Genomic DNA, 24,783 nt, shown 5'->3' with positions numbered 1-24,783 from the left:
AATGGGCTATTGCTTTATTGATTAAAATTGTGTTGCTTATGGCAGTACCGTTCCCTGGACCAGAAGCATCAACACCAGAATTCTGGGAATAAGGCCCATCAATCTGTTTTCACAAGTCCTCAGATGATTCTAATGCCTCCAACTAAAGTTGTCCCCTCCGCTACGGGCATTAAACTAGTTCTGAAAAATATAAAGACGTGGGGCAATTACATGAATTTAAATCGGGAGCCTTGAAGCAGTTTCTTGTCTCAAGGCACTTCCGGAACCAGTCCTTGTATGGTTGATTTAAGGTAATGTCTACAGTATAATTTAGGACACAAGTGTGTTTAGCACACAAGCGTTCGGTTACATATAACTAGTTACACACAGAGGACAATTGTTGCGTACATCATATCTAGTCCGTTTCCCACCTGGATAACAATCCAGTTTTTCAAACTAAAGTTGCTAACTATAGAACTCTTCCAGCTCACATGAACGCGAACGGGGCAATCCGTTGCGTGTTTATTTTAAAATATTTTTCTTGCGGGAAAACTAACACAATCTGCCATCTTAGCCGTGTTGGAGTGTACGTTTCAGGGGCATTGATTGCATTCACAATGTCGTGCGTCCCCGGTTACGTTTTTCGAAAGCCGGGAAAGGGTTTTCACCATGATTACCTGTAATGAAATGTACTCAGAACCTGCGCCCACAGCCTCCATTTCTAAATCTGGGTACCTGAGGCAGCCGACCTGCAAAAAAGGAGTGCGTGTGGAGCTGGGGGGCGCACGGGCGGTCAGCGGGCCGCAGGGATCCCTGGGCTCGGTCCGCCCCGGCGGGGAGCGCAGCGCCGCGGCTCGGCGCCCCCGGGTGGCCTGGACGCGGTGCAGGGACGCGCAGGGCCAGCGAGGGGAGCTGCAGGGTAACTTTTCCCAGGGAAAGCGGCCGGTCGTCCCCGCTAGAAGCCTCCCTGCCTTTTGTTTGTTTTTCTGCCGGAGGCTGGAGAGCGGCCGGGTTCCTGCTGCTCCACCATGCTCCGCGCGGCCCGTGCGACTCGCCGGACCTCCCGGGCGTCCCTGCACGGACCGCTCGGCCCGTCCTAGCAGGGATCGCCCCCATCCCCTCTTCTCCTGCGGGCCGCTGCGCCCCAGTCGCCGAGGAGCTGCGCTCACCGCAGGGGCGGGCCCCCGCCTGGGTTCGCGGCGCCAGTAAGTGGGGCCAGGGATTTAGGGGCTTCTGCCGGGAGATCTGTCACAGGGGGTGAAGGACTGGAGCTGCGGGGAGACCCCTACGCGGGGCCCCCACGAGGGGCTGGAAGGAGAGGGAGAGGCTCATGGGCTGTAGTTTGTCTCGCGGTCATGTGGCTCTCTCCCTCTTGGCTTGGAAACTCCGGGTTGCTCGGAGTCTGGAAGATTTTGATGGGTGTTTACCTTTCGGTGTTAGAGAGGGGAAAGACCCGTGCCGGGTTTGAAGCCCCCTTAGTAGAATGTGGAGGATTGTTCTTGGAATTTTCCTGACTAGGCCTGTGGCTGTCCCACATGGGGTCTTAGCAGGAATCCTCTCACATTTATGTGCAACCATTTTTCACTGGGTTTCTTTCTGCTCTGATTTCTTCTTACTAACCTGAGTAGATGTTAGGAGAGGGGTGTTGAAGGATTTTTTTCCAGAGCAGTCGTTTCTTTTGTAGTGTGCCTTTTCAAGTCTGACTTGGACACTGACATTGAGGGCTTTTACTTTTAAATATAAAAGTAGTTTAAGGCATCATTCTGCAGAAGAGAGTATTCATTTCTGCTTATAATTAAGTAAAGATCTGCTTTTACTAAAGCTGAGGTATGCTGAGAGGGTACTGCCTTGAATTTTGCATGCAAGTCTAGATTTCTCCAAGGTATTGAGACTTGTGTTTTTATTTTGGCCCGGAGCACTCTTCGTAGCTATAGAAGTTTGATAGCTACACTTCTCATTTCTTGCATTTTCCAGTGAGTAGGCTTTGAGGATGTGCCCCAATAGTGAATTGTACTATTGCTGAATGTAAAATTAAAATGAGCTTGAAATTTGTGTAGTCAACATATAAATTATTAAGAAGAATTTGTGTCTCAGACCTATGCTAGCTGTACTAGGAGTTAATATATGCATAGATATGCACATTTGAAATCGTTTCTGGACAAAGAGCTGCAATTTGGTAAAGAACCTTTTTTTTTTTTTTTTAATTTGGTAAAGACTATTTAAGGCCTTCCTATCTATCTGAGGACCTAGTGTAAAACACTAGGAAGTGGGTGTAGAAATGAGAGCAGTGCTGGGATCCTCTGTTTAAAATGATGTCCTGTACTATTGCCCTGTTCCCTAAGGTCCAGCCCCTTAGGGACCCTGCCTGCTTTCTGTTTATCCCCTGTCCACTTTGCCTTGACCCTTCTCCAAAGTCAAAGCTGTTGGCTGGGCACGAGTGGGCAGCCCATCTCTTAGTGAGATCGGTTTTGTTTTAGATGATAGGGGGATGTCTTGGAGGATTGATGGAACCTGTCTGAGTAGGCAGAGGTCTGTGCTCCTTGCCAAGGGAACTCAGCATTTACTCACACAGAAGTGGTTTCTCTCACTGAAGTTTCTTACCTACAGACTACCTGTAAATGAGCTCCCAGGATAAAGAACGGGTCTTTGGGGGTTTTGTTGACTATGCAGCACCAACAAAGCACTTTTTATACTTTCATTGTTTTATTCTCAGTGCCTTTTGAGGTTCCCAATAAAGGTGGAAAATCATGTCAATGTTGAACCTTTGGAATTATCTTTAATCATCTTTTCCTTCATTTCCTTCATCCTTTGTATCCGTGAGTCACCAAGACCTTTGAAATGTGATTTATACCTATCCCTCCCTCCATATTCTAATCTAGAACCTCACCCTTCCTCTCTGGAGGACTGGAACAGCCTCTTAGCTGGCCACCCAAGCCTGGCTCTTAATAAGTCCTCAGTACCTGTTTGCTGAATGAATGAATGAATGAGTGAATGAGACATTCCCCTTTTTCTTCTCTTCAGCATTTGTTCGTCTAATTTTTCTAAACTATCACTTCCTCGACTCTCTTCTTGCCTTTCAACCTGGTTCCTCTCCGTGTGTTATCTCAGTTCTAAAATAAATTGCCAGATTTTTCAAAGCCTTCATAATCAGGCCTCACCCCTCCTATCCAAATCCTATTTTCAGCTCAGCAAACGTCCCTGTCCCCGTGCTCTATGCGGCTTGGTCTGGCTGTCCTGCTGAGGGGGCCAGGCTCCTTCCCACTGCAGTGTCACTGCCCAGATTGCACCCCTAGAAACCCCCCTTCCTCCCCATTCTCCTGGGCAAATCTTACCCATCCTTTGAGAAGGATCCCACACCCTCCTTCTTCCCTAACGTGTTCTCTAACTACTCATTTATCTTCTCTTTCTTTATTTTTTTAAGTTTTTTTTTTTTTTAAGTTATCTCTACACCCAACGTGGGGCTCAAACTCATGACCCTGAGATCAAGACTCCCACACTCTCCAGACTGACCCAGCCAGGGGCCCCTCTCTTCTCTTTCTTTAAAGTCTTTTTTTAAAGATTTTTTTCGTTTATTTGACAGAGAGAGAGAGAGAGCAAGAGAGGGAACACAAGCAGAGCAGCAGGAGAGGGAGAAGCAGGCTTCCCGCTGAGCAGGGAGCCCGATGTGGGGCTTGATCCCAGGACCCTGGGATCATGCCCTGAGCCAAAAGCAGACGCTTAACAACTGAGCCACCCAGGCACCCTCTTTCTTTAAAGTCTTTTTTTTTTTTTAAGATTTTTTTTATTTGACAGCGAGAGAGGGAATACAAGCAGGGGGAGTGGGAGAGGGAGGATACTTGTTTGTTAATCCTTCATTATATTGCCTGCATTGATCTCTAATTGGTTTAGGTTATTTTAAGCCTCTTCAGGGCAGAAGCCATAGTTTATGCGAGGTAGTGTGATGTCTTGGGCTTTAGAGTCAGGCAGAATTGAGGTCAGGGCCCGAGGGCACTGATTATTTCTGTGGCCTGGTGGGATTTCCTAGATTTGAAAAGAGGGGCCATGCCTCCCCCAGGAGGGGGCGGTGTGAAGATGGTCTATAGTATCTCTACAGGGTTGGCCCTGCCCTGCATCCCCCAGTGATTCAGTGACTCGAAGGGACCTGAACATTTAGGACCTATTTGGTAGGTATTAGTTGACTGACTTGTAGTAAACTACAAGTCACAGCTCAGCCCCGAGGCCCAGAGGACCGACAGGCGTGCAGTGAATCCTCCCTGAGCATTATCCTGACCTTACTTAACATGGCTTGAGCTGAGGTTCTTCCTGGCTGCAGCTCTGCTTCTGGGATCTGTTGCTGTTTTTCCATCTGAACCTTGCCAGGAACACTACTGCCTTCCAGTTGTGTGTGTGTGTGTGTGTGTGTGTGTGTGTGTGTGTGTGTTTTCCTCTCGCTGCTTCTCTTGCAGAAAGCGCCTCCGTTTCATTTTTTGGGATCTTGCTGAGTTGGAGTTGTACCTAGGCCTTCTATTTTTCTGCTTGTGGAGTGTGTGTGAGCATCTTTATTAATGGCAGAACTCCTTGCCTGGTGCTTTCTTGGCAGAATTCTGGGTGCAGTGACCTTTCTGTGTATGTTGATCTGTCAGCCTGTGAGGAGAGTCTCACTTAACTGTAAATTCTCTCCTTGGCTATCTTTGCCAGCCGCAGCATCCTGAGAGGGGCGGATGAGTAGAAGACGAGTGCACAGAGAGATTTCTAGTCCTCCACTCATCCAGAGGAGTGTGGCTAGGAGAATGTGCAGAGGAGTACACGGGCTGATTAACACACACGCACACGTACACACACAAACACACACACACACACGTTGTTTGGGGGTTACGATGCCACCCTATCCTAGGTTGTGACTTTGCTTACCCCGAAACAGCTCTGATGTTGTTATCCATACACATGTGTTCTGGAAAATTACCTCATAAAAGCAGTTTGGTAAAGCAAGTCATTTTGTGGGCAAGTTGCATTACAGTGCTGAGTGTTACGGCAGGCAGAAATCGGAGATGTCTTTACTTGCAGCCAGAGAACGAAGAGAGTAAGCACAGGTCTTCTCAAGATGGTAAGGAAAGTTGATGTGGACATCCAAACTCACCCTCTCTGCTCCTAGTGAAATGCTGCGTGATGTTAGGAAAATACTACTATGCAGCCGATCCTAAGGAGCTACTCAAGCCCAGTGGAAAGCTTCCATTCCTGATTGCCTCGCAAGGAAACTGAAGTGTCCTGGCACAATGAGTCGGTGCCTGACTCACTGTGCTTTGAAAGTCGAAACCTTCATAGAAAGAGTGCTTGTGGTCTGGCTCACCTGGGCAGGTGAAATGAAGCCCCGTATGTGTGGACTTGTGAAGTTGTCTCCGAGTTTGAAGAAAGCACATCATCTGCCCCCTTTTTTTTAGTATGTGGTTCAGGATTAACAATACAGTTATATACTTTAAAAAGACTATTAGAACACTTCTTACATTCGCACATTAAAAGATGTGCTACTCTGAGGATAACAAAGATTCTATTCATATTTTTTTAAGGTTTTATTTGTTTATTTGAGAGAGAATGAGAGCATAGAGGGGGGAGGGTCAGAGGGAGAAGCAGACTCCCCGCTGAGCAGGGGGCCCAATGTGTGGACTCCATCCCGGGACTCCAGGATCATGACCTGAGCCGAAGGCAGTTGCTTAACCAACTGAGCCACCCAGGCGTCCCAAGATTCCATTCATATTAATTGGGTCTCTAGGTCTCATCCGTAAAGTGAAGGCATTGGATCATCATTAAAGTCCCTTATAGGAAAAAAAAAAATCTAATCTGTAGTTTAAAGTTTCCTCCACTTTATGCTGTATCTGTGTTGAATTTAGGTGCTATTGAACTTAGTTAGTATTCAGTCTATACTGATTGGCATTGGGTTATATATTCTCTTACGTTAAATTTTTCCAGAATTTTAAGTTTGTTGTCTTAACGCAATTTTTTAAAATGGGAGGGCCACAGTAATGCCTTACATATCCTTTGGTACTTTTACCACGTCACCTGGAGCTCTTAGTAGCCACTTGATAAATGTATAGCAATGGCCAAGGGCTTGTGAGAGCCCCATATTTGTGAGGAGAGATCAAGGTGAGTCATATTTTACCTTTCTGTAGGTGTAATATGACCTGTACTAAAGTGCTGATAACAAGTGGCTGCCCTCGTCATTACTATGAAAGATAATGTCCCAGAGCCCAAGGTAAAGTATTACGGTGTAATGTCCAACTACATACTTGACAATGTCATGAAAGTTACTATCTGCATGAACTTGTACTTCCTAGAAGATAATAATTAATGGTTTTGGCCTCTTGGACACTGCCTTTGCTCTCACGGTAAATTTATTAAAGAGTGATTTAACTCAGACAAAACTGAGAAAAAAGGTGCATATTCCTGCGTGTTATCTTAGCTATTGAAAAACAAATGTTTTCATGCATTTGTGTAAAAATTCATAAAAGGGTTCACAATTTGTGTGTTCTGGCCCCCATATAGTCCGATCTTGCAGAGAAGGGAGGCACGAGAGGATGAAATATGCAGTGGGAATGGGGTCAGTGGTACAGGAAAGTCACCAATAGTGAAAAATTACCCTTTACAGACCCATAATGTGCTCATTCATTCATTCATTCATTCAACAAATGCTTATTGTGAGCGACTCTTTGTGCCAACTGTATGCCAGGCCCCTGTCTAGATGCTGGGACTAGAGTGAGGAACGGAAGAAAAATTCTGCCCTCAAGATATTTATATTCTCAGGAGAAAACCAGTTTGTGTAACACCATAACCCCTAGAACCCCATGGCACACAAGACTTATGTGGAGAGGGCTAAAATGTTTGTTTATGTGCAGATTTCCTCCGTTTAGGGGTAGACAAATTGTGCTTTGTAGGCATATTCTGCCTGCTGCCTGTTTTTTTACACCGACTGTATGGAACACAACCCATTCATTTACGTACCATGTGTGAGTGCATGCTTTGGGGCTACACTGGGGGGGGGGGGGTTGAGTAGTTGTGACAGAGACATAGCCCTCAAAGCCAAAAATATTTACTAGCCCTTCGTGGAAGATGCTCGCTGACCCCTGCCCTGTTTTATTTTTATATTAAGTCTTTACCTCTTTGATATGTTTTATTGACTTGTTCGTTGTGTGTGTTAGTGAAGCACCTTCCGCTGAGTGAGATCAGCCCCTGAGTTGCACAGCCCTTGAGCTACACCGTCTGTTCTCATTCACTTCCTCCATCTTCACCTCAGCCTGCCCTGCCCCCCCTTCAATCATGAGGTGGTTCTCAGGCAGGCCGCCATGCTGGACTATTGTCACCTACGACAGCCTTCGTTGTTAAGCCTGGGGGGGACTGTCCCTGAGCTCAACCACCGTCTCACACAAGTCCTCTTGTTCTTCAGCGTCTCACGCTAACTTCAGCTCCTCACAGTCCCCACGAGCCACCTATAGTGATGTGCCCTCGTTTAGAAATAATCTCCAAGTGACCAAAGACTTTTTTTTGGTTCAAGGCCCGAGCACCCTTTGGTCCCGTAGGAGAAGCAGTGGGAAGTCGTGCTACTGAGGGCCCTGGTGCACGAGGAGTTCTTTGCTCAGAAGTGGGGTGAAGGAGGTGAGGGAGGGAGAGGCGTGAGCAGTCTCTGGGGAATAGCAGAGGCATACCAGCTAGCTAATTTTCTTCTCCCCTCACTCCAGTTGATGCAATAGCCAAAATCATCTTCGGTAAAAGCAAAGCAAATTCCACATAAAGAAGGTTCCTTTGGCTTTCCTAGCTTCGAGCTGCTGTCCCCAAGGCAGAAAAAAGCGCTAACCTAAGAGGCAGAGTACTTAGAAGATGTTTTTGCTGAAATGAATATGGGCAGAAAGATTAGGCCCCAGAGAGGAAAATATAAACACAGATGTACTATTTTTAGTACCCTTTTTAAAGTAAATTAACAGTATTAACTCTTGCAAAGTTATGACACTATTGGACCCAGAGTACGATGCACTGTTACCTGCAGGATAAAGTAAAATGGAACTCTGAAGTGCCGTGAGAAGGGCCATTGAATGATTTTGCACATAATTCAGCTTTCCTAGGAGGACAGATAAGTTTCAGTGTAACACGATTAAGGTGGAGGGAGAAAAGCTGCTCAGAAGGGTCTGAAGTCAGCAGGGCCGGTGAACCGCAATTCCCAGATAAGACCAAGTTTGTGTACAGTTTTCTGTGTTCTCTCTTGAAGAATTAGTAATTGTGGCATTTATTCAATGACGGTCCGCGTTTCAGACTGAAGAATGGACTCCCATTGTCCTTGCCCTCAGCCTGTTCTGCAGGCTGGGAATGAGCAGGGGAGCGGGTACGCACTGCTGGCCACGAGCAGATGTTCTTTGCCTCCGCTGAGGATTGAAGCTGAAGGGAGGGAATTGGGGCGGATGGCAGGAAGGTTTTCCCCAATGTCACCTAGACAGAGAAACCATGACATTGGTTTGAGAGGTTTGCCGGAACTCTACAAGCGAAAAAGAGTTGTATGTCTGTGTTCGCTGAGTACGGCTTTGCCCAAAGGCCAAAGGCCTGAGCTGATGACATTGAGGAGGCCTTTCTGTAATTTCCTGAGACGCAGTAATTCCAGCGTTGGGGTGGGAGGACCCTGGCGGCCTGCCGGCGGCAGCCTTTCTGTGGTATTTACTGCTCTTCCATTTTAGAATTCCAGAGCATTTCCGGTCAGGTCGAACAATTTGATGATCATCACGTTGCATGTGAGGAAATAGTGCTGTGTTGGGAGATACTTACCAGGGTTGGTGCAGGAAATAAATAGCAAAGACTAAAATTCAAATTTTGATCATACGAACAATGATACCTACTACGTGCAAGTGGAATGTGAGGTGTGAGGGCACAGAGATGAAGGGAACGTGGTGAGTATCGCTGCCGATCGTGAGGGCAGGCCTGTGTGTCACTGACCCCAGGGACGGGCTGGCAGTGAGGTGGGGACAGGGTGCTGTGGTGGCTCGGGTAGAGAGCTATCGTGGGACGGGAGGCTCTTGAGGTGATGATTGAGCTGGACTAAGGGAACGGAAGGAGTAGATTCTGATCTGGGGGACTGGCTGAGCCAGTGGGGCACTGTCCCCCTCTAACAGAGAGATGTCATACAGCGGACAGGGTCACTCTGGGCTACTTTCCCTTTGCTAGCTCTTATGTGTGTGATGGGAAAAGTGGGAACCCTGGGTCCATTTTTTTTAATCTTTATTTTTTTTAATTATTATTATTATTTTTTTAAGATTTCATTTATTTGACAGAGAGAGAGACAGCAAGAGAAGGAACACAATTGGGGGGCGTGGGAGAGGGAGAAGCAGGCTTCCCGCCGAGCAGGGTGCCCAATGCGGGGCTCAATCCCAGGACCCTGAAATAATGACCTGAGCTGAAGGCTGATGCTTAATGACTGAGCCACTGAGCAACCCCCCCCCTTTTCTTTCTTACACAAAACTAACTTGAATCCTGACACAGAGTCACAGAATCAGAGATCATTAGAGCAGACAACCGCCTCACTTCATCAAGTCCAATGTCCCGACTGCATAGAAAGTAAACCTAAGGACCAAGAGGTACTCCAAGTCACAGGGGTTGGTGCCTTTGGCTCTACCCGTGGGATCTGGACTAGACTGAGCAAATCCTGAGAGAACCGGTTTAAGTGATCAAACTGCTGTCTTACAAATGATGTGTATTTTGTATCCCATTCTCTCTATATACTCTGCTATCTATTCTGTAAAGGAAAAGGAAGAAATTGGACCCAGAACATATTGGGCCTGCATCAAGTAGCATTATGGGGAAAAGACTTCTGTTCGGTGTTCATCAAAAGACCGGATGGGCTGCAAAAAATGGGTGTTTCGAGAGCATCTCAGTTTTTGTCAGAATAATGGTTTGGGGCAATCTACAATATGTGACAGAGTGCCAGAAAATTATTCTGTTTGAGTTAAAAAGAACATCTTTAAAAAGACCACTCAATGACCCCAACAACAGTCTTTGCCCAAGTGCTGTGAGCTTGGGTGGTCAGGGTTTCCATCCCTGGTGGGTCCCATGATAAAGGCAAAGGCCGACTCCCCATACCCAGTATTAAAAACCCAAGGAGGGCGCACCTGGCTGGCTCAGTCAGTGGAGCATCTGACTCTTGATCTTGGGGTCTTGCGTTCAAGTCCCACATTTGGTATACGAATTACTTAAAAAAATAAAATAAATTCAAAAAATAATAATATAAAAATAAAAACCTTTCCTTTAAAAAAAACACAAAAATCAAAGACACAGTGATCATTCTGCAGGACAGGTGAAGGCATTCAATCATCACTACATCATTTGCTATTTAAAAGCAATCAACAAGCTTGTGAGCTCAGTCTGTGTGATGATGCATTTGAGTTGAAACTGGGACCCAAGCCCTCTTTGTCTGCATTCACTTTGCCTCCATTGCAGACAGTCAGTGCTGGCGAGGTCCCTGCTGGGTTCCCTGATGTTTGATTGCAGAATGAGGCCAACTAGAGCATGGCCACATCACTGGTTTCCATATTTGGACTTTGAGCTATAAAGTACTTCCAATGCCTCTCATTCTCAAATCCTCAAAAGATTTCATTATCTTTGGATCTTTTGTGACCTTTCTTTTGAGTCAGCCTGGGTTCCTGTCTCAGTTCTGTCACCTATAAGTTATGTAACCTTGGGCAAGTCACTTGTGTCTCTGTTTCCCTATCTAGAAAATTGGGGGGGAGGCAGGTTGATGATCACAGCACTATGGACAAGTTGCTTGTGCCTCAGTTTCCTTAGCTGTAAAATAGTAATAATAATAATAGTTCCTATGGGTGGAGTGTTGAGAATTGAACGGATTAATATACGCAAAGCACCTGTAACAGTACTGTACATAGACCAAGTATTTAAATTGTCATTACTATCCTTTTGGCTTATTTGATGTATTAGGAGGCTAAGTGTGGGTTAATTCTAGTGAGTGCTTTATCCAAGTTAATTCTTGGAGGCAGAGCTGTATTTAGAGTATTGCCCATCAGCTGGTTAGCTAATTCTCAAGAAGGGATGGGCTGCTGCATTGCATTCCCTTCTCAGGCAGTCTCTACCACAAGCTACGAATTCAAATGCTGCCAGAGGCAGAGGAAGAAATATAGAAGATTCAGAGAAGCTGGGTATGTGCTTGTGAAACAGCAAAGGAGTTGCTCTTCTCTTTAAAAACAAAAACAAACAAACAAACAAAAAAACCACATTTTTTCTTTCTAATTTTTCTCCAAACAAGAGGGGCTTTTTAGGCTGTCTTTTACTTTGTCACTTTTGATGGAGGTCCAGGAACAGATAAAGATTTTTCTTTTTCTTTCTTTCTTTTTTTTTTTTTTTAGATTTTATTTATTTATTTGACAGAGAGAGAGAATACAAGCAGTGGGGAGCAGCAGGCAGAGAGAGAGGGAGAAGCAGGCTCACTGAGCAGGGAGTCCAATCCGTGACTCTATCCCAGGACTCTGGGATCATGACCTGAGCCGAAGGCAGATGTCCAACAACTGAGCCACCCAGGCACCCTGAGAAATATTTTTCTAGTAAAACAAGTTGTGTGAAGCTACAAAAATAAATCACATCTAAAAGTATTGGCAGTCGATGTGGTATATCCATTTTAGGGACAACAGGCAGTATGGGGACTGTGACGAGCCAGGAGACCCTTGCTCAGTCTAAAAGGATGGTGACATTTCTCTGGTTTTTTATTGCCATCGAGGGCTAAGGAGCGGGTGTTATTAGCTCTTCAGTTTTTCCAGGGAAGCCCCAAATCTCATTTTTATAGAAGAGTTCCTATTTTTAAATATAGACTCAAAGCATACCTCTGAATTCAGTTCTCAGGCTGCTGGTTTGCAACCCCTGGTCCACACGGTGTGAAATCTCCATATGCTAATGTCATATATTCAGGGATTTCAGCCAGAATTGTGAAATCTTGTCCACTGTACAAAATTAGAGAGAAATCCTCTCTGTATTTCAGAGAGGACTGCCCTTGTTCATTGGGTAAGCACAGACTTCTGATTCCGTTCCAAAAACACTCAACTTTGAGTGAATGAAGAGCATTGCTCTGTGATTCAGATGCTCGTCTGAAAGGCTCTGGGACTTGTGTTGGAGAGTAGCAGGCTAAATAATATCCCCCAGAGATATCAGGTCCCTGGAACCTGTGAGTGTTACCTTGTATGGCAAAATAGACTGCAGATGTGATTTCATTAAGGGATTGGAGGTAAAAAGGGTACCCTCGATTATCCGGGTGGGCCCTAAATGCAACGACAAGGTCTCATAAGAGAGAAGCAGAGGGAGGTTTGACATCACCCAGAGGAGAAGGCCATGGAACCAGAGAGACAGAGACTGGAGCCATGCGGCCAAGACCAAGGAAGGCCAGCGGCCACCAGAAGCTGGAAGAGACAAGGAAGGGATTCCCCCTGGAGCCTTTGAAGGAAGCGCCTCCACCTTGATCTCAGCCCACTGAGAAGCTCAGTACTGGTTTCAGACTCTGCCCTCCGGAACTGTGAGAGAGTAAATGTCTGTTGCTTTCAGCCACCAGGTTTATGGTAGTTTGTTACGCCAGCCATGGGAAACAAACATGGCTGGTATGGAAAGCTTTTTATATTTTTTTAAAGAGTTATTTTTTTGTCAGCATATGGGCAAATGGCATGTCCTCAGAAATTAGCCATGATTTCGAGATCAGTGACCCAACACCTGGAGAGTCCTAGCCAGTGGTTCAAAATGACTTCTCTTTACTTGGGCATCTCTAGCATCCTTGTGGTCTCCACCCCTCCCACCCCTGCCGTGTCTCCTACTCACTCTGCGTGTTCCACCTCCCCAGCTAGACGGGAAGGTCCTAGAGGCCAGATCTACTTCCTTCAGCTCTTTGGATCTTGTCTCAGAACTGAGTATAGTGCCTTGTGCATAATTTTTCACCCATGTGATATATTGTGGATGCTTTAATTTTTTGAGCATATTTCAGATATTTCTGTAGATCTGGAATAAATATTTGTATACTTTTTTTAAAAGACTTATTTATTTATTTATTTGAGAGAGAGAGAAAAAGAGGAGGAGTTGGGGGGGGTGGCAGAGGAAGAGAGAGAGACAGTCTTAAGCAGACTCTGTCCTGAGCACAGAGCCTGACACAGGGCTTGATCCCAGCATCCTGAGATCATGACCCAAGCCAAAACCAAGACTGCACTACCCAGGTGCCCTTAAATATTTGTATACTTCTATAAAAATATAAAAATATGTATTTCACATATTTCCGTATTGTGCAGCAAAAATGTGGGTAAACCTCACAACAAATTGTAAAATTTTTTACCAACTGTAAAGAACCCCAAAGTAGAAACTGTCTTCCATTTATGTAGTGAGATCTCAATAGAATGACTCAGAGACACGGTGTTGTGGAGAGGAGCCGACATGATGGGCTTGAGAGCAACCAGAATGATATGACTATGATTTTTATACTGAGTTGAGACTCAAGTTAGCTACAGTTAAAAACATAGTTTAGCTTCATGGCTTTTGTTCTAAACAAGAATTCCAAAACACCGAGTTAATAAAATACATTGCAGCACCCAACTTTTTATTTCACATATGCATTTTACACATTTGATGTGGTCTGCCTTTTTTTTTTTTAAAGATTTATTTATTTATTTATTTATTTGACAGAGAGAGAGGTCACAAGTAGGCAGAGAGGCAGGCAGAGAGAGACAGGGAAGCAGGCTCCCTGCTGAGCAAAGAGCCCAAGTGGGACTCAATCCCAGGACCCTGAGATCATGAACTGAGCTGAAGGCAGAGGCTTAATCCACTGAGCCACCCAGGACCCCCAGTCTGCTTTTTTTTTTTTTTTTTTTTTAAAGAACTGACTCGGTAGATGTGGATGTCTCTCAAGCATCAAAGACATCAGTTAGTTTGCTGAAACTGCTTTCCTGTTAAAACTCAGACTGAGAGTTCTGTGATTTCCTTGGTTGCCTTTAACTTAAGTTTCCTTGTTTAATGTGGTAAGTTTCACTATCAGTAACATACAGACTGGGTCCCACATGAGCGTCAGGACAGTCTTGTCTGTTGGGCCATTATGAGAGGATTTGCAGAATCTGGGTTTCGGTGCCCAGCTGTGTCCAGCTGTAGAGAGTACTTGTCTGGGAAAACCATCCACCTAACATGGAGGGACCCTCAAGGCCCAAGAGAAGTTGAGTTTGGATGAATCCTGGGGAGAAGAAGGAAGCCCAGTCCCAGCTGGCTAGTTGTCCAGCAACCCTAGTGACATCCAGGGCATTTTTGGACACTCATCCTTGTTTCACCCCAAGATTTGTAGTCACTTGTTCTTCCAAAATGGAAGCTGATCATGGTGGATGGAAAATGAACCTTAGGCTAACAGAATTACTTCTTCTAATTTGTTTCCACCTATATTCCTCTTGCAGTCTTCAAAACCGTGCTAGCGACAGTTCAATCAATCGATTGATTGAACTATCACCTCCTGTGTAGATAGAACTCTGTGTTTTGTCTCTTAAGTCAGAGTAGCGTTAGTCTACTGTATCCAGAATGCTTTCCGCTGTACTCGATGGATATCTAACATTGGCCTCGGCAGCAAAGACCTTTAATTAGGTCATAGAATGAGAAATCTAAGGCTGATAATTTCAGAGATCATGCAGGAGCCCAATGCTATTATCACAGACTCAGCCTCTTTCTTTCTTTCTTTCTCTCTTCTTACCCTTTCTGAGCAGACAGGATTCTCATGTTGAGAGTTGATTTCTCATAGTCACTGGAAGGCTGTCTCAACCCTAAATATTACAGTTTTATGCAACCATGTTTAAGGCAGAAACACAGGGCAACCTCTTTGTCAGCTGTCTATCAGGGAGGACATTCCTTCTCAGAAGACTTTGTCTTTCCCTTACCAACTCACTTTCCTTTCCAGCTTATGAGTGAGAGCCATAGTCCCATTCCTAAACAAATTTCAGTGGCAAGTGGGATTGCTTTGCTTGGCTTAGCTGGATCAGAGTTCATGCCCTGGGGCTGTGGTAGGTGGCTGCCATCCCCAATTATGTGGGATCCTGAATAAAATCAGGGTTTTGAAAATTAAGCAAGAAGGGCAGCATTGCTATAGGGTAGATCAGCAAAGGCATCCGCTGCCTCTCCCTTCTTTTTTCTAGTGCATTGTCCATTGCCTTGTTGTTTTCCCAGAGCAGCAGTGAGATTATGTTCAGTTTCAGATGATGACATGAGTCATCATATTCGGGCCACCACAGAAATGGTGAACAACTGAAAATACTGATCTCAAATGTATTTAACCACTTCCTGCTGGGATGTGCTCAGAATTGACTGTGGGTGGACTGAAGCTTCTTGTGTAATGCTCATTTGAATAATACCACTGCATTTTTTTAGTACGGGAAATAATTCACCAGAGTACAGACCAGCAAGCTCAGACAGTTGTCATGGTCCTGTTCTCTGGATCCAGACGTAGTGCCACCAATCCCTCACTCTTATGCCCCTTTGTACACTTGAAACAATGATCAGGGCTCCCCAGGTCTCTTTTACTTCAGGTATTCTTTCTTCGCTTACTCTGGTTGTGCTTTTATGTAGGCCCTTTTTATGTTCTTTAATGTCTGTCTGGAAGTTTGTCACCCAAAGTTGAAATGACCAGAGTTGTGCAATGTATCAACCTTGTCTGAATGCTGTGTTCCTAAAAAGAGTTCCAGTCAGTCATTACCTTTGGAATAAATAAAATAAACAACCTTAGATCTACTTATAGCTGTCTGCTGAGCATCCAAGCATCTCCAGTGGGAGGTTTTGTACATACCTCAGATCCTACACCTTAGAAAACAGAACCATCATCTCCACACCTTGTCCAAGTAGCACATGCACACGCATTCCATATTCCAAAGCTGTCTCTCCTGTACTTAAGAGTCAGCAAGTCCAGAGCCTTTGTTCAGGCCTTCAACATGTATCACATGGACTACTGCAAACTCTCCAGACCAGTCTCTCTGCCTCTAGTCTCTCTGTCCTAACATCTGTGTGGTCTCCAGAGAGACCTTTGTCGTGCCATTTCCCTGCTTAAAAGCCCTGGAGAGCTCCTCTCTGCACTGCAGGATCAAACTCCTCCGTGACAAATATAACCCCTTCGCAACTGGGCCCCAGCCTGACTTTCTAGGTTTGTCCTGCCATTTCCTAACTGCCCTCCATGGCCTTTATGCCTTAGTCCCCTACTTCACCACCTGGTTGCACGTTAGGGTCACCTAGAGAGCTTTCTTAGCTACTGAAACTTGTTCCCCAACCCTGACCTGACCTTTAGAGGTGGGGCCTGGGCATCAGTATTTCTTAAAAGGTGATTCTAATGTTCCACCGGGGACGGAACCACCGGGCACTTGCCAAGGGCCTGTACCACTAATCTTTGCACATAGGTTGCATTTTGCACACTGCTCCATTTCTAATTCCTTTCTCTCCCTTTTCTGTATAGTAAAACTTGGCTCATTCTTCGAAACCTCAGTACTGCCTCTTCTCTGAAGGGTCGTCAAATCCCTCCCTCCACACGAGAGCTGGTTGCTCTCTCTACCGTGTTGTCATAATACTTTCTACATGTTTCATGATGGTGTCAGTTGTGAGTTACTTAAGGAAGGACCCTTACCTTATGCATAGTGTGCCCCAAAAGCCTCGCATAATACTTAGCATCTCAGTAAAGCTTCAAGAAAATTCTACACGGTCAACCTGACATCAGTGCCCGAAGAGACACTAGTCTGATCCATTGTAGAGTTACCATGTAATCACCTGAAATAGTGTGAGGTTAAAGAGCAGCCAGCATAGCATGGTGAGAGTCATATGTTGCTAGAGTAATTGAATTTTGTTCTATGATGATAGGACAAACTGTAACAAGGAGAAGTTGTGAGGGCGGCTGTGTGTTAAATGAATGACTCACTCTATCTTGACTTCACTAAAGTTCTTAGTTCTTTCACAAATGACTTTCTCAATGATAATCTAGAAGCGTTGTCCCAGTTATACAATTTAATTGGATGAAGAAGTAGTGGGACATTAACTACCAACGAAAGGCTTCTACAATTAATAATTTGTAGATATGAATCAGTAATATAATGCCATTGCAAAAAAAAAAAAGTGGGGGAGAGCCCACATGCTACTGGAATGTACATCATTATGAAGTTTGGTCATCACAGCTCATCAAAGGGATGGAGAAATGTGCGAGGACTCAGAGATGAATGCCAAAGATAATTAAAGGAGTGGAAAAAGGTCCTATGAGGAAAGGTTGCATAATTAAAGCAGAAGGCTGAGAGACACACATTTGATTACAATTTCACGTACACACACATATTTGTGGGATACTTTCTTTTATATCAGCAACAAAACGAAACATGAAGAAATTAGCTTAAATTAGAACAGGCAAGTTTTAGTTGGATATAAAGAAAAATATTCTAATTAACTGGATTACAAAATACAAATGTGATCATGTTATTCTTAAGTTAAAAAGAAAAAAAAAAAAAAACCTTAGGGCATCTGGATGGCTTAGTTGGTTAAGCATCTGTCTTTGACTCAGGTCATGGTCCTGGCGTCCTGGGATCAAGCCCCACTTCAGGCTCCCTGCTCAGTAGGAAGTCTGCTTTCCCCTCTCCCTTGGTCCCTCCCCCTGCTTGTGCTCTCACTCTCTCGGTCAAATAAATAAATAAAATCTTTTAAAATTAAAAAAAAAACAGATGGAGGTAAATATGAAAAAGAAGAAGGGGAAAACAAAGAATAAAAAATTGCTTATGTTGTGGTTCAAGTACTCTTTCTTGTTGTTTTGAAATACAACCATGTTGTATGATAGTGTTCTAATATTAGGTTTTATTGAATAATTCTACACTTGTATGTCTTAAGCTGAAGTTTGCAATAGGTATCTTTTTAAAGATTCTCTTCCTCTACCATTTTGAGAAATTTTTAAACTTCTAAGTAGAATAATTTCAACATACAGAAAACTTGCAAGAATAGTGCAAAGAATACCCATACACCTTGACCCATATGTACCTTTTATTAACATTTTACCCCATTCGTTCCCTCTGTCTCTACACTCACACCATTCCCTGCACACACACACCCAATCTTTTTCTACCCAATTGAGAATAAATTGCATATATCGTGGTCCTTTACTTATAAACCCTTCAGGGTATGTTTTCTAAAAATAAGACCATGCTCTTACAGAACCACAGGACAGGTATCAACTTTAGTGACTTTAGCAGATGGAATACTTTGACCTAATCTACCAATTATATTCCAATCTTCTCCATTGGCCCAATGATGTCCTTTGTAGCATTTCATCTCCTTTGGTATAGGATCCAGTCAAAGCCTATGTTTTTCAAAATGGCATCTAAGGCCTTCCACAAACAAAACTCTGGGGTTCTCTCTCTCCAGTTCCAAGCTCTCCACCTTTTCCTCCCTCCCAGGTTGATGCCTTTGTTTCTGCTCCTTGGACTGCTAGAATGTTTGACCTTACCAAACACCTACTTTTCTTGTTCTCTCAAGCTCTGTCTTCTGTGAAGACTTTGCGTATGCCCTTTCTCGGCTCAGATGGAATTGACCCAACTGGAAGCCGGCAGTATGGGGGTGGGGGGTGTCCCTTTAACCTTGCCAATGTCCTGAACCCGAAATGTAAGCATACTTGAAATATCTTAGTGCATATTCATGAGTACCTATCCGGGCCCACACACTGTGTACCCTTATCCCCCTGCCATGAGACTCTAGGAGCTTTGAAAAAAGGAACAGTACTTTATATTCCTTGTATCCCCAGGCTGGAACATAGGGTCTCTCACACAGGAAGGGCTTTATAAGTATTTATTAATCAGCAGTAGAAGACGTCACTGTAAAGAGCTGCTGTAGGAAGTTGCAGGGAGTTTGAGCCTGTCAGGCTTCAAGAGGAAGGAACATGCCCCTTTGATCAGGGGCCTCAAAATGGCTCTGAGGGAGGGGAATAAGTTTGGGGAGGGAGAGTTTGTTCTCTGAAAGGTCTCTAGTTATAGAGTGTGATGAAATCAGATACAAGCTTTGCATTTAAAGCTTCCCAAAGACTCGCACAACCTTTGCAAGAACAGACTGGATTTTTTTTTTTCACCCATCTTCCCACCCATCTCCCCTCTGAAAACCACAGTTCTTTATATTTAAGAGTCTGTTTTTTGGTCTCTTTTTGTTTTGTTTTGTTTCTTAAATTCCACGTATGAGTAAAATCATACGGTATTTGTCTTTCTCAGACTGACTTCTTTCACTTAGAATTATACTTCTGGATCCATCCTTGTCAGAAATGACAAGATTTCATTCTTTCTGATGGCTGAGTAATATTCCATTGTGTGTATATAGCACTTCTTTATCCATCTGTCAGTGGACACCTGGACACCTTCCATATATTGGCTATTCTAAATAATGCTGCAGTAAATATAGAGGTGCATATATGTTTTTGAAATTAAGTTTTTGTTTTCTTTGGGTAAATACCCAGTAGTGCGATTACTGGAATAGATGGAAATTCTACTTTTAATTTTTTGAGGCACCTCCATGGTGTTTTCCGCTGTGGCTGCACCAGTCTGCATTCCCACCAACAGTGCATGAGTGTTCCTTTTTCTCCACATCTTTGCCAACACTTGTTGTTTCATGTGTTTATAATGTTAGCCATTCTGAAAGGTGTGAGGTGATATCTTGGTGGTGGTTTTGCTTGGCCTGTCCCTGATGATGAGTGATGTTGAGCATCTTTTCATGTGTCTGTTGGTTATCTGGATGTCTTCTTTGGAAACATGTTTGTTCAGGTCCTCTGCCCATTTTTAGTTTGTTTGGTATTGAGTTGTGTAAGTTCTTTATATATTTTGGATATTAACCCCTTATCAGATACATCATTTGCAAATATCGTCTCCCATTTAGTGGAATATGACTGGATTTATGTTTTTAAGATTTTATTTAAAAAAGCTTTTAATGTAGTCTCTACCTCCAATGTAGGGCTCAAACTTAAACAACTCTGAGATCGAGAGTCACATGCAGCTAGGTCTCATAATAAATAAATCTCCTGGATTTATTTATTTATTTATTTTTATTTTATGGGTTTTTTTTTTTTAAAGATTTTATTTATTTACTTGACAGAGACACAGCAAGAGAGGGAACACAAACAGGGGGAGTGGGAGAGGGAGAAGTGGGCTTCTCACCGAGCTGGGAGCCTGATGTGTGGCTCGATCCCAGGACCCTGGGATCATGACCTGAGCTGAAAGCAGAAACTTAACGACTGAGCCACCCAGGCACCCCTCCCGGATTTATTTTTAAATTCCGAACTAATTTTGGACTTCCAGAAGAGTTACAAAAAACCATACAGAAAATTCCTAGAAATCCTTCACCTAGTTTCCCCTAATATTAACAAGTTCTATAACAAAAGAACAATGATCAAAACCAAGAAATCAGCATTGGCACATTGCTATTAACTAAGCTACAGACCTGACTTAGATTTCACCAACTTTTCCACTAATGTCTTTTTTCTGTTCCAGGGTCCTATTCAGGATCCCACATTGCACTTAGTTGGTCACATCTCTTTAATTACCTCCAATCTGTGACAGTTCCTCAGCCTGTCCTTGCCTTTTATGATCTTGACACTATTGAAGACTATAGGTCATTTGTAGAATGTCCCTCATTTTGGGTTAGTCTGAAGTTTTCTTATGAATAGAATGAGGTTCTGCATTTTTTATAAGAATACCATGGAAGGGAGGTGCCCTTCTCATAACATCATATCCAAGGTTCATGAGGTTGTAAGTTTTATTAATGGTGATACTGAATTTTATTGCTTTGGGTAAAAAAGTTTCTGCTGGATTTTTCCCTATGGAGTTACCATCTTTCCCTTTGAAGTTAATAAGTATCTTAGAGATACTTCAAAACTATGTAAATATCCTGTTTCTCCTCAACCTTTCATCCACTCATATTTGCATCCATCAGGACTGTTGTCTGCAACAAATCTTACTGTGGTATTTGCCTAACAGTGAACTTTTTATTTCCCTCTTTCCTTCTGCATTTATTGATTGGAATTCTTCTGGAAGGAGAAGCTGCGTGGACTGGATTTAGATGCAAAAGTTCACATACTTCTAATGAGTATTTTCTGATCTTTTGATTTTTCAGATAATTAGTTTGACAGCCTTATTTTCCTCAGAGTGCCTGGCTGGCTCAGTTGGTAGAGCATGCAACAACTCTTGATGTCAGGGTCGTTGAGTTCAAGCTTCATGTTGCACATAGAGCTTACATTAACAAAACAAAACAAAACCATAAAAAACCTTTATTTTCGCATTTGTAATTTATTAATGTTTACATAAAAGCATTGCAATCACTTATTACTACATATTCTTTATTATAAGCAGATTGAATGACTCAATTTTATAAATTGCAAAACCATAATTTGTTATTAAAGAAAACATAACTGAATGACTTTTAAAAGGGCACACCCTACATACAGGCCTTAAGAAATTTGTTGTTCCTTGTTTAGCTTCTGTATGTCTAGTAGTAAAAATAATACTGTTGATGCCTAGCCACAAATAGTCCGTGGAGCACATGTAAATTCTGTATCGGGAGAACTTTAATTTTAACATTTCTTGGCTTTGTTACATTGTAAATCGTAGCAGAATTACGCAGAACACGGTATATTTAGTACAGATTTTTGTAGCTCGGCAATTTTTATCGACCGTAGTTTTCATGCTGTGTTTGCCCACAGTGGCTGGTCAGCAGAAAAGCATTGAATTGCAACTGATTCATTTCTGAGTCAGTGATAAATTCACTTTCCAAGAGTGGTATCTCTCATCTTATAAAAATTAAAAAGAGCCTTATTTAGGCCAGAGTTTGGCAAACTTTTTCCATAGATGTCCAGATCATAAATATTTTAGGTTTTGTAAGCCATATAGTCCTTGTCACTACTGCTGAATTCTGCTCTTGTGTGTGAAAGCATCTGTAGACAATGTGCAAATGAGTGGCCATAGCCGTGTTCCAATAAAACTTTATTTACAACAAGAGGTGGTGGGCAGGGGGGAGGGGTTGTCATTTGCTGAGCCCCGATTTAAACAATAAAAATACACAAACTTAAAATGCACATTAGCAGTTACCCTTGTCTCGCATTTGTCTCTACAGGCAGAAGACTGATCTTTGAAAATATGTATTTGGGAGATAGTCACGTTCTATTGAATACCTTGTGCTGGTGCTGCCATCGAAAAATCTGGTTACACTCCGGGGAGGCCTGCCGCCTCTGCAGGACTGCACCGCCTCGGCCCTGAGATGAGTGTCCGGCCTGAGCGGGCACACCATGAATAGATATACAACGATCAAGCAACTCGGGGATGGAACCTATGGTTCCGTCCTACTGGGACGAAGCATTGAGTCTGGGGAGCTGATTGCCATTAAAAAGTAAGTTTTATTCTCCACTCGTATCAGTTCATCTTCAACTCCACATTGTCAACATCATTTTAACTCTACCCTCTGCATTTCTCACTACTGAAAAATTTCTAAAGGGGGTGAGGGGGTAGGACACACGGAGGAAAGTCTTTTTTTTTTTTTTTAAGATTTTATTTATCCATTTGAGAGAGAGTGAGAAAAGGCAGAAGAGCAGAGAAGGTCAGAGGGAGAAGCAGACTCCCTGTGGAGCTGGGAGCCTGATGAGGGACTCAGTCCCAGGACTCCGGGATCATGACCTGAGCCCAAGGCAGCTGCCCAACTAACTGAGCCACCCGGGCACCGTGGAGGAAAATCTTAGACATTGATTTCTGCAGGCTAAGTGACTGTCCGCTCTGGAATGTTCATGGCAGAGGTCTTAAACACATCCCTACTTTAGATTTGCATACAGCACTAGTACTTTTTCAAAGGGTCTTATCCTAAAGAAAAGAAAAGAAAACAAAGTGTTAGCCTAGTGTGACATAATAACGAGCAGGTTTACAAACATTTCAGTGGAGAGGAGATTGAAACTCTGAGAAGTTAAGTGACTTAATTTGGGTCATTTACATATGGTACACATGGTGGTAGTCAGGGGGCTGCTGTCTTCATCTCCCCTGTCCACTTGCTCTTTGCAGTATTTATTAGTTATCTGTTGCTGTGTTTAAAACTAAGAATTCATCATTTAAAACTACACACATTTATGATCTCAGAGTTTAGGTGAGTTCTTTAGGGTCTCTCATGAGGCTGCAGTCAAGGTATTGGCCAGTGCCGGGGTCTTGGCTAAAGGCTGGACTGGGAAAGGATCCACTTCTAGGCTTACTCACGTGATTGCAGGCAGCATTCCATACCTCTCTTGTGGTTGCATTGAGGGCCTCCGGTCCCTGCTGGCTGTTGGCTAGAGGCTGTCCTCCATCCTTTGCCATGTGGGCCTCTCCAAAGAACAGCTCACAGCTTGGCACCTTGCTTCAAGATGGGGCCATGAAGGCCATGAGAGAGGCTTCTACCAAGGTGGAAGTCCCATCTTTTTGCTTTTGTTAACTAATTCCAGAAGGGACCTCCTCTCAGGTTGCTGTGCTCCATTGGTTAGAAACAGGTCATTGAAGGGGAGGCATTATCCCAGGCACCAGGAGGTGGGAGTCTTCAGGGGCCATTTTAGGGTCTGCCCACCATACCCATCTATATCCAGTCACTTTCTCAACATCTCCGTCTGGATGCCTTGCAGACACTTTGAACTCATTACATCCTGAACTGAGCTTTTATCCAACATTTTCCCTCCCTTGCCCCAAACCTGTTTTTCCTTCAGTGTTCCCTATCTTGAAAATGATACTACCATTCCTTCAAAACCTGCACATCCTCTTGACCTCCCTCTGGATGCCCAGCATTGGCCACCTAGACCCGTAGATTCCAACTACTGTATATTTATCTGACCTACGTACTGCCTTGTGTTCACCCTGCCAACCTCGCATTCAACCCATTATCATTTACCAGCTCCACCACTGGAATAATCTCCCCTCTAGGATTCCTGAGTTCCGTTCTACCCCTCTCCATTCCAGTCTGAAGGGATTACTTTAAACACATGAATCTAATTGTCTAAAATCCTTTGCACCAAACCCTGTGTCTCTGCTGCCCCATCTCATCACCTCGCCCTGCCTGATTTCAGTGTGTTGTGGTATACAGTTCTATGCCCACTACCAGGACCCTTATCCCCCAAATCATATGGGAGATCTCAACCAGGGCACCCTCCATACTGACCAATAGAAGGCCCCCAGCAGGACTAAGCCCCAGTTGCACACCTTGGTACCAGCTCAGTAACATACACTTTAATGGGTTTCCCATTTTCCCTGCTCCTTGCTCTGTCTTCCTGGAATCACCTCACAAATAAACTACCTATACCCAAGTCCTTGCCTCACGCTCTGCTTTCAGAGGAACCCAAACCACAGCATTTTGCAATATCTTCCTATCAATTTTAGGAATCAAGCCCCCAATTTTTTTTTAAGATTTTATTTATTTATTTGACAGACAAAGATCACAAGTAGGCAGAGAGGCAGGCAGAGAGAGAGGAGGAAGCAGGTTCCCTGCCGAGCAGAGAGCCCGATGCGGGACTCGATTCCAGGACCCTGGGATCATGACCTGAGCTGAAGGCAGAGGCTTAACCCACTGAGCCACCCAGGCGCCCCATCAAGCCCCCAATTTTTAATGTGACCTACAACGTGCTGCATCACTTGGCTGCTCCCGGTTTTCTTTCGTCTGATCTCCTGTCACTAACCCCCTGCTGACGTCATTCTTGTCACTCTGGCCTTTCAGCTTCTTGAACTCATCAGATACTTTTTTTTTTTTTTTTTTTTTTAAACTCAAATACCTTTCCACCCCTAGCCTTCACAGTGATATTCCCTGCCTCCT

General features: G+C 43.9%; 2 protein-coding genes across 2 annotated transcripts in view; both read left to right on the top strand.

Annotated features, from left to right (window-relative positions):
- The first annotated feature begins 916 nt into the window (after nucleotides 1-916).
- On the top strand, nucleotides 917-22,354 carry LOC308344498 (uncharacterized protein). The gene is made up of 2 exons (XM_080806061.1): nucleotides 917-1,184; nucleotides 22,087-22,354. Exon 2 carries the CDS (start codon nucleotides 22,110-22,112, stop codon nucleotides 22,227-22,229), a length of 120 nt encoding a protein of 39 aa, XP_080662187.1. The 5' UTR covers nucleotides 917-1,184; nucleotides 22,087-22,109; the 3' UTR covers nucleotides 22,230-22,354.
- Nucleotides 22,259-24,783, top strand: part of CILK1 (ciliogenesis associated kinase 1) — a gene marked incomplete at its 5' end in the record, with an annotated part of 34,276 nt that continues 31,751 nt past the window's right edge. Inside the window, one exon of the mRNA XM_080806060.1 lies at nucleotides 22,259-22,359. Within this exon, the coding sequence (XP_080662186.1) occupies nucleotides 22,259-22,359 (101 nt within the window). The remainder of the gene's footprint in view (nucleotides 22,360-24,783) is intronic.

This window comes from Martes martes, assembly GCF_963455335.1.
Source record: "Martes martes genome assembly, chromosome: 6".
NCBI lineage: Eukaryota > Metazoa > Chordata > Mammalia > Carnivora > Mustelidae > Martes > Martes martes.
The sequence above is the reverse complement of the archived record's forward strand: the minus strand, read 5'-3'. Positions and strand labels throughout refer to the sequence as shown.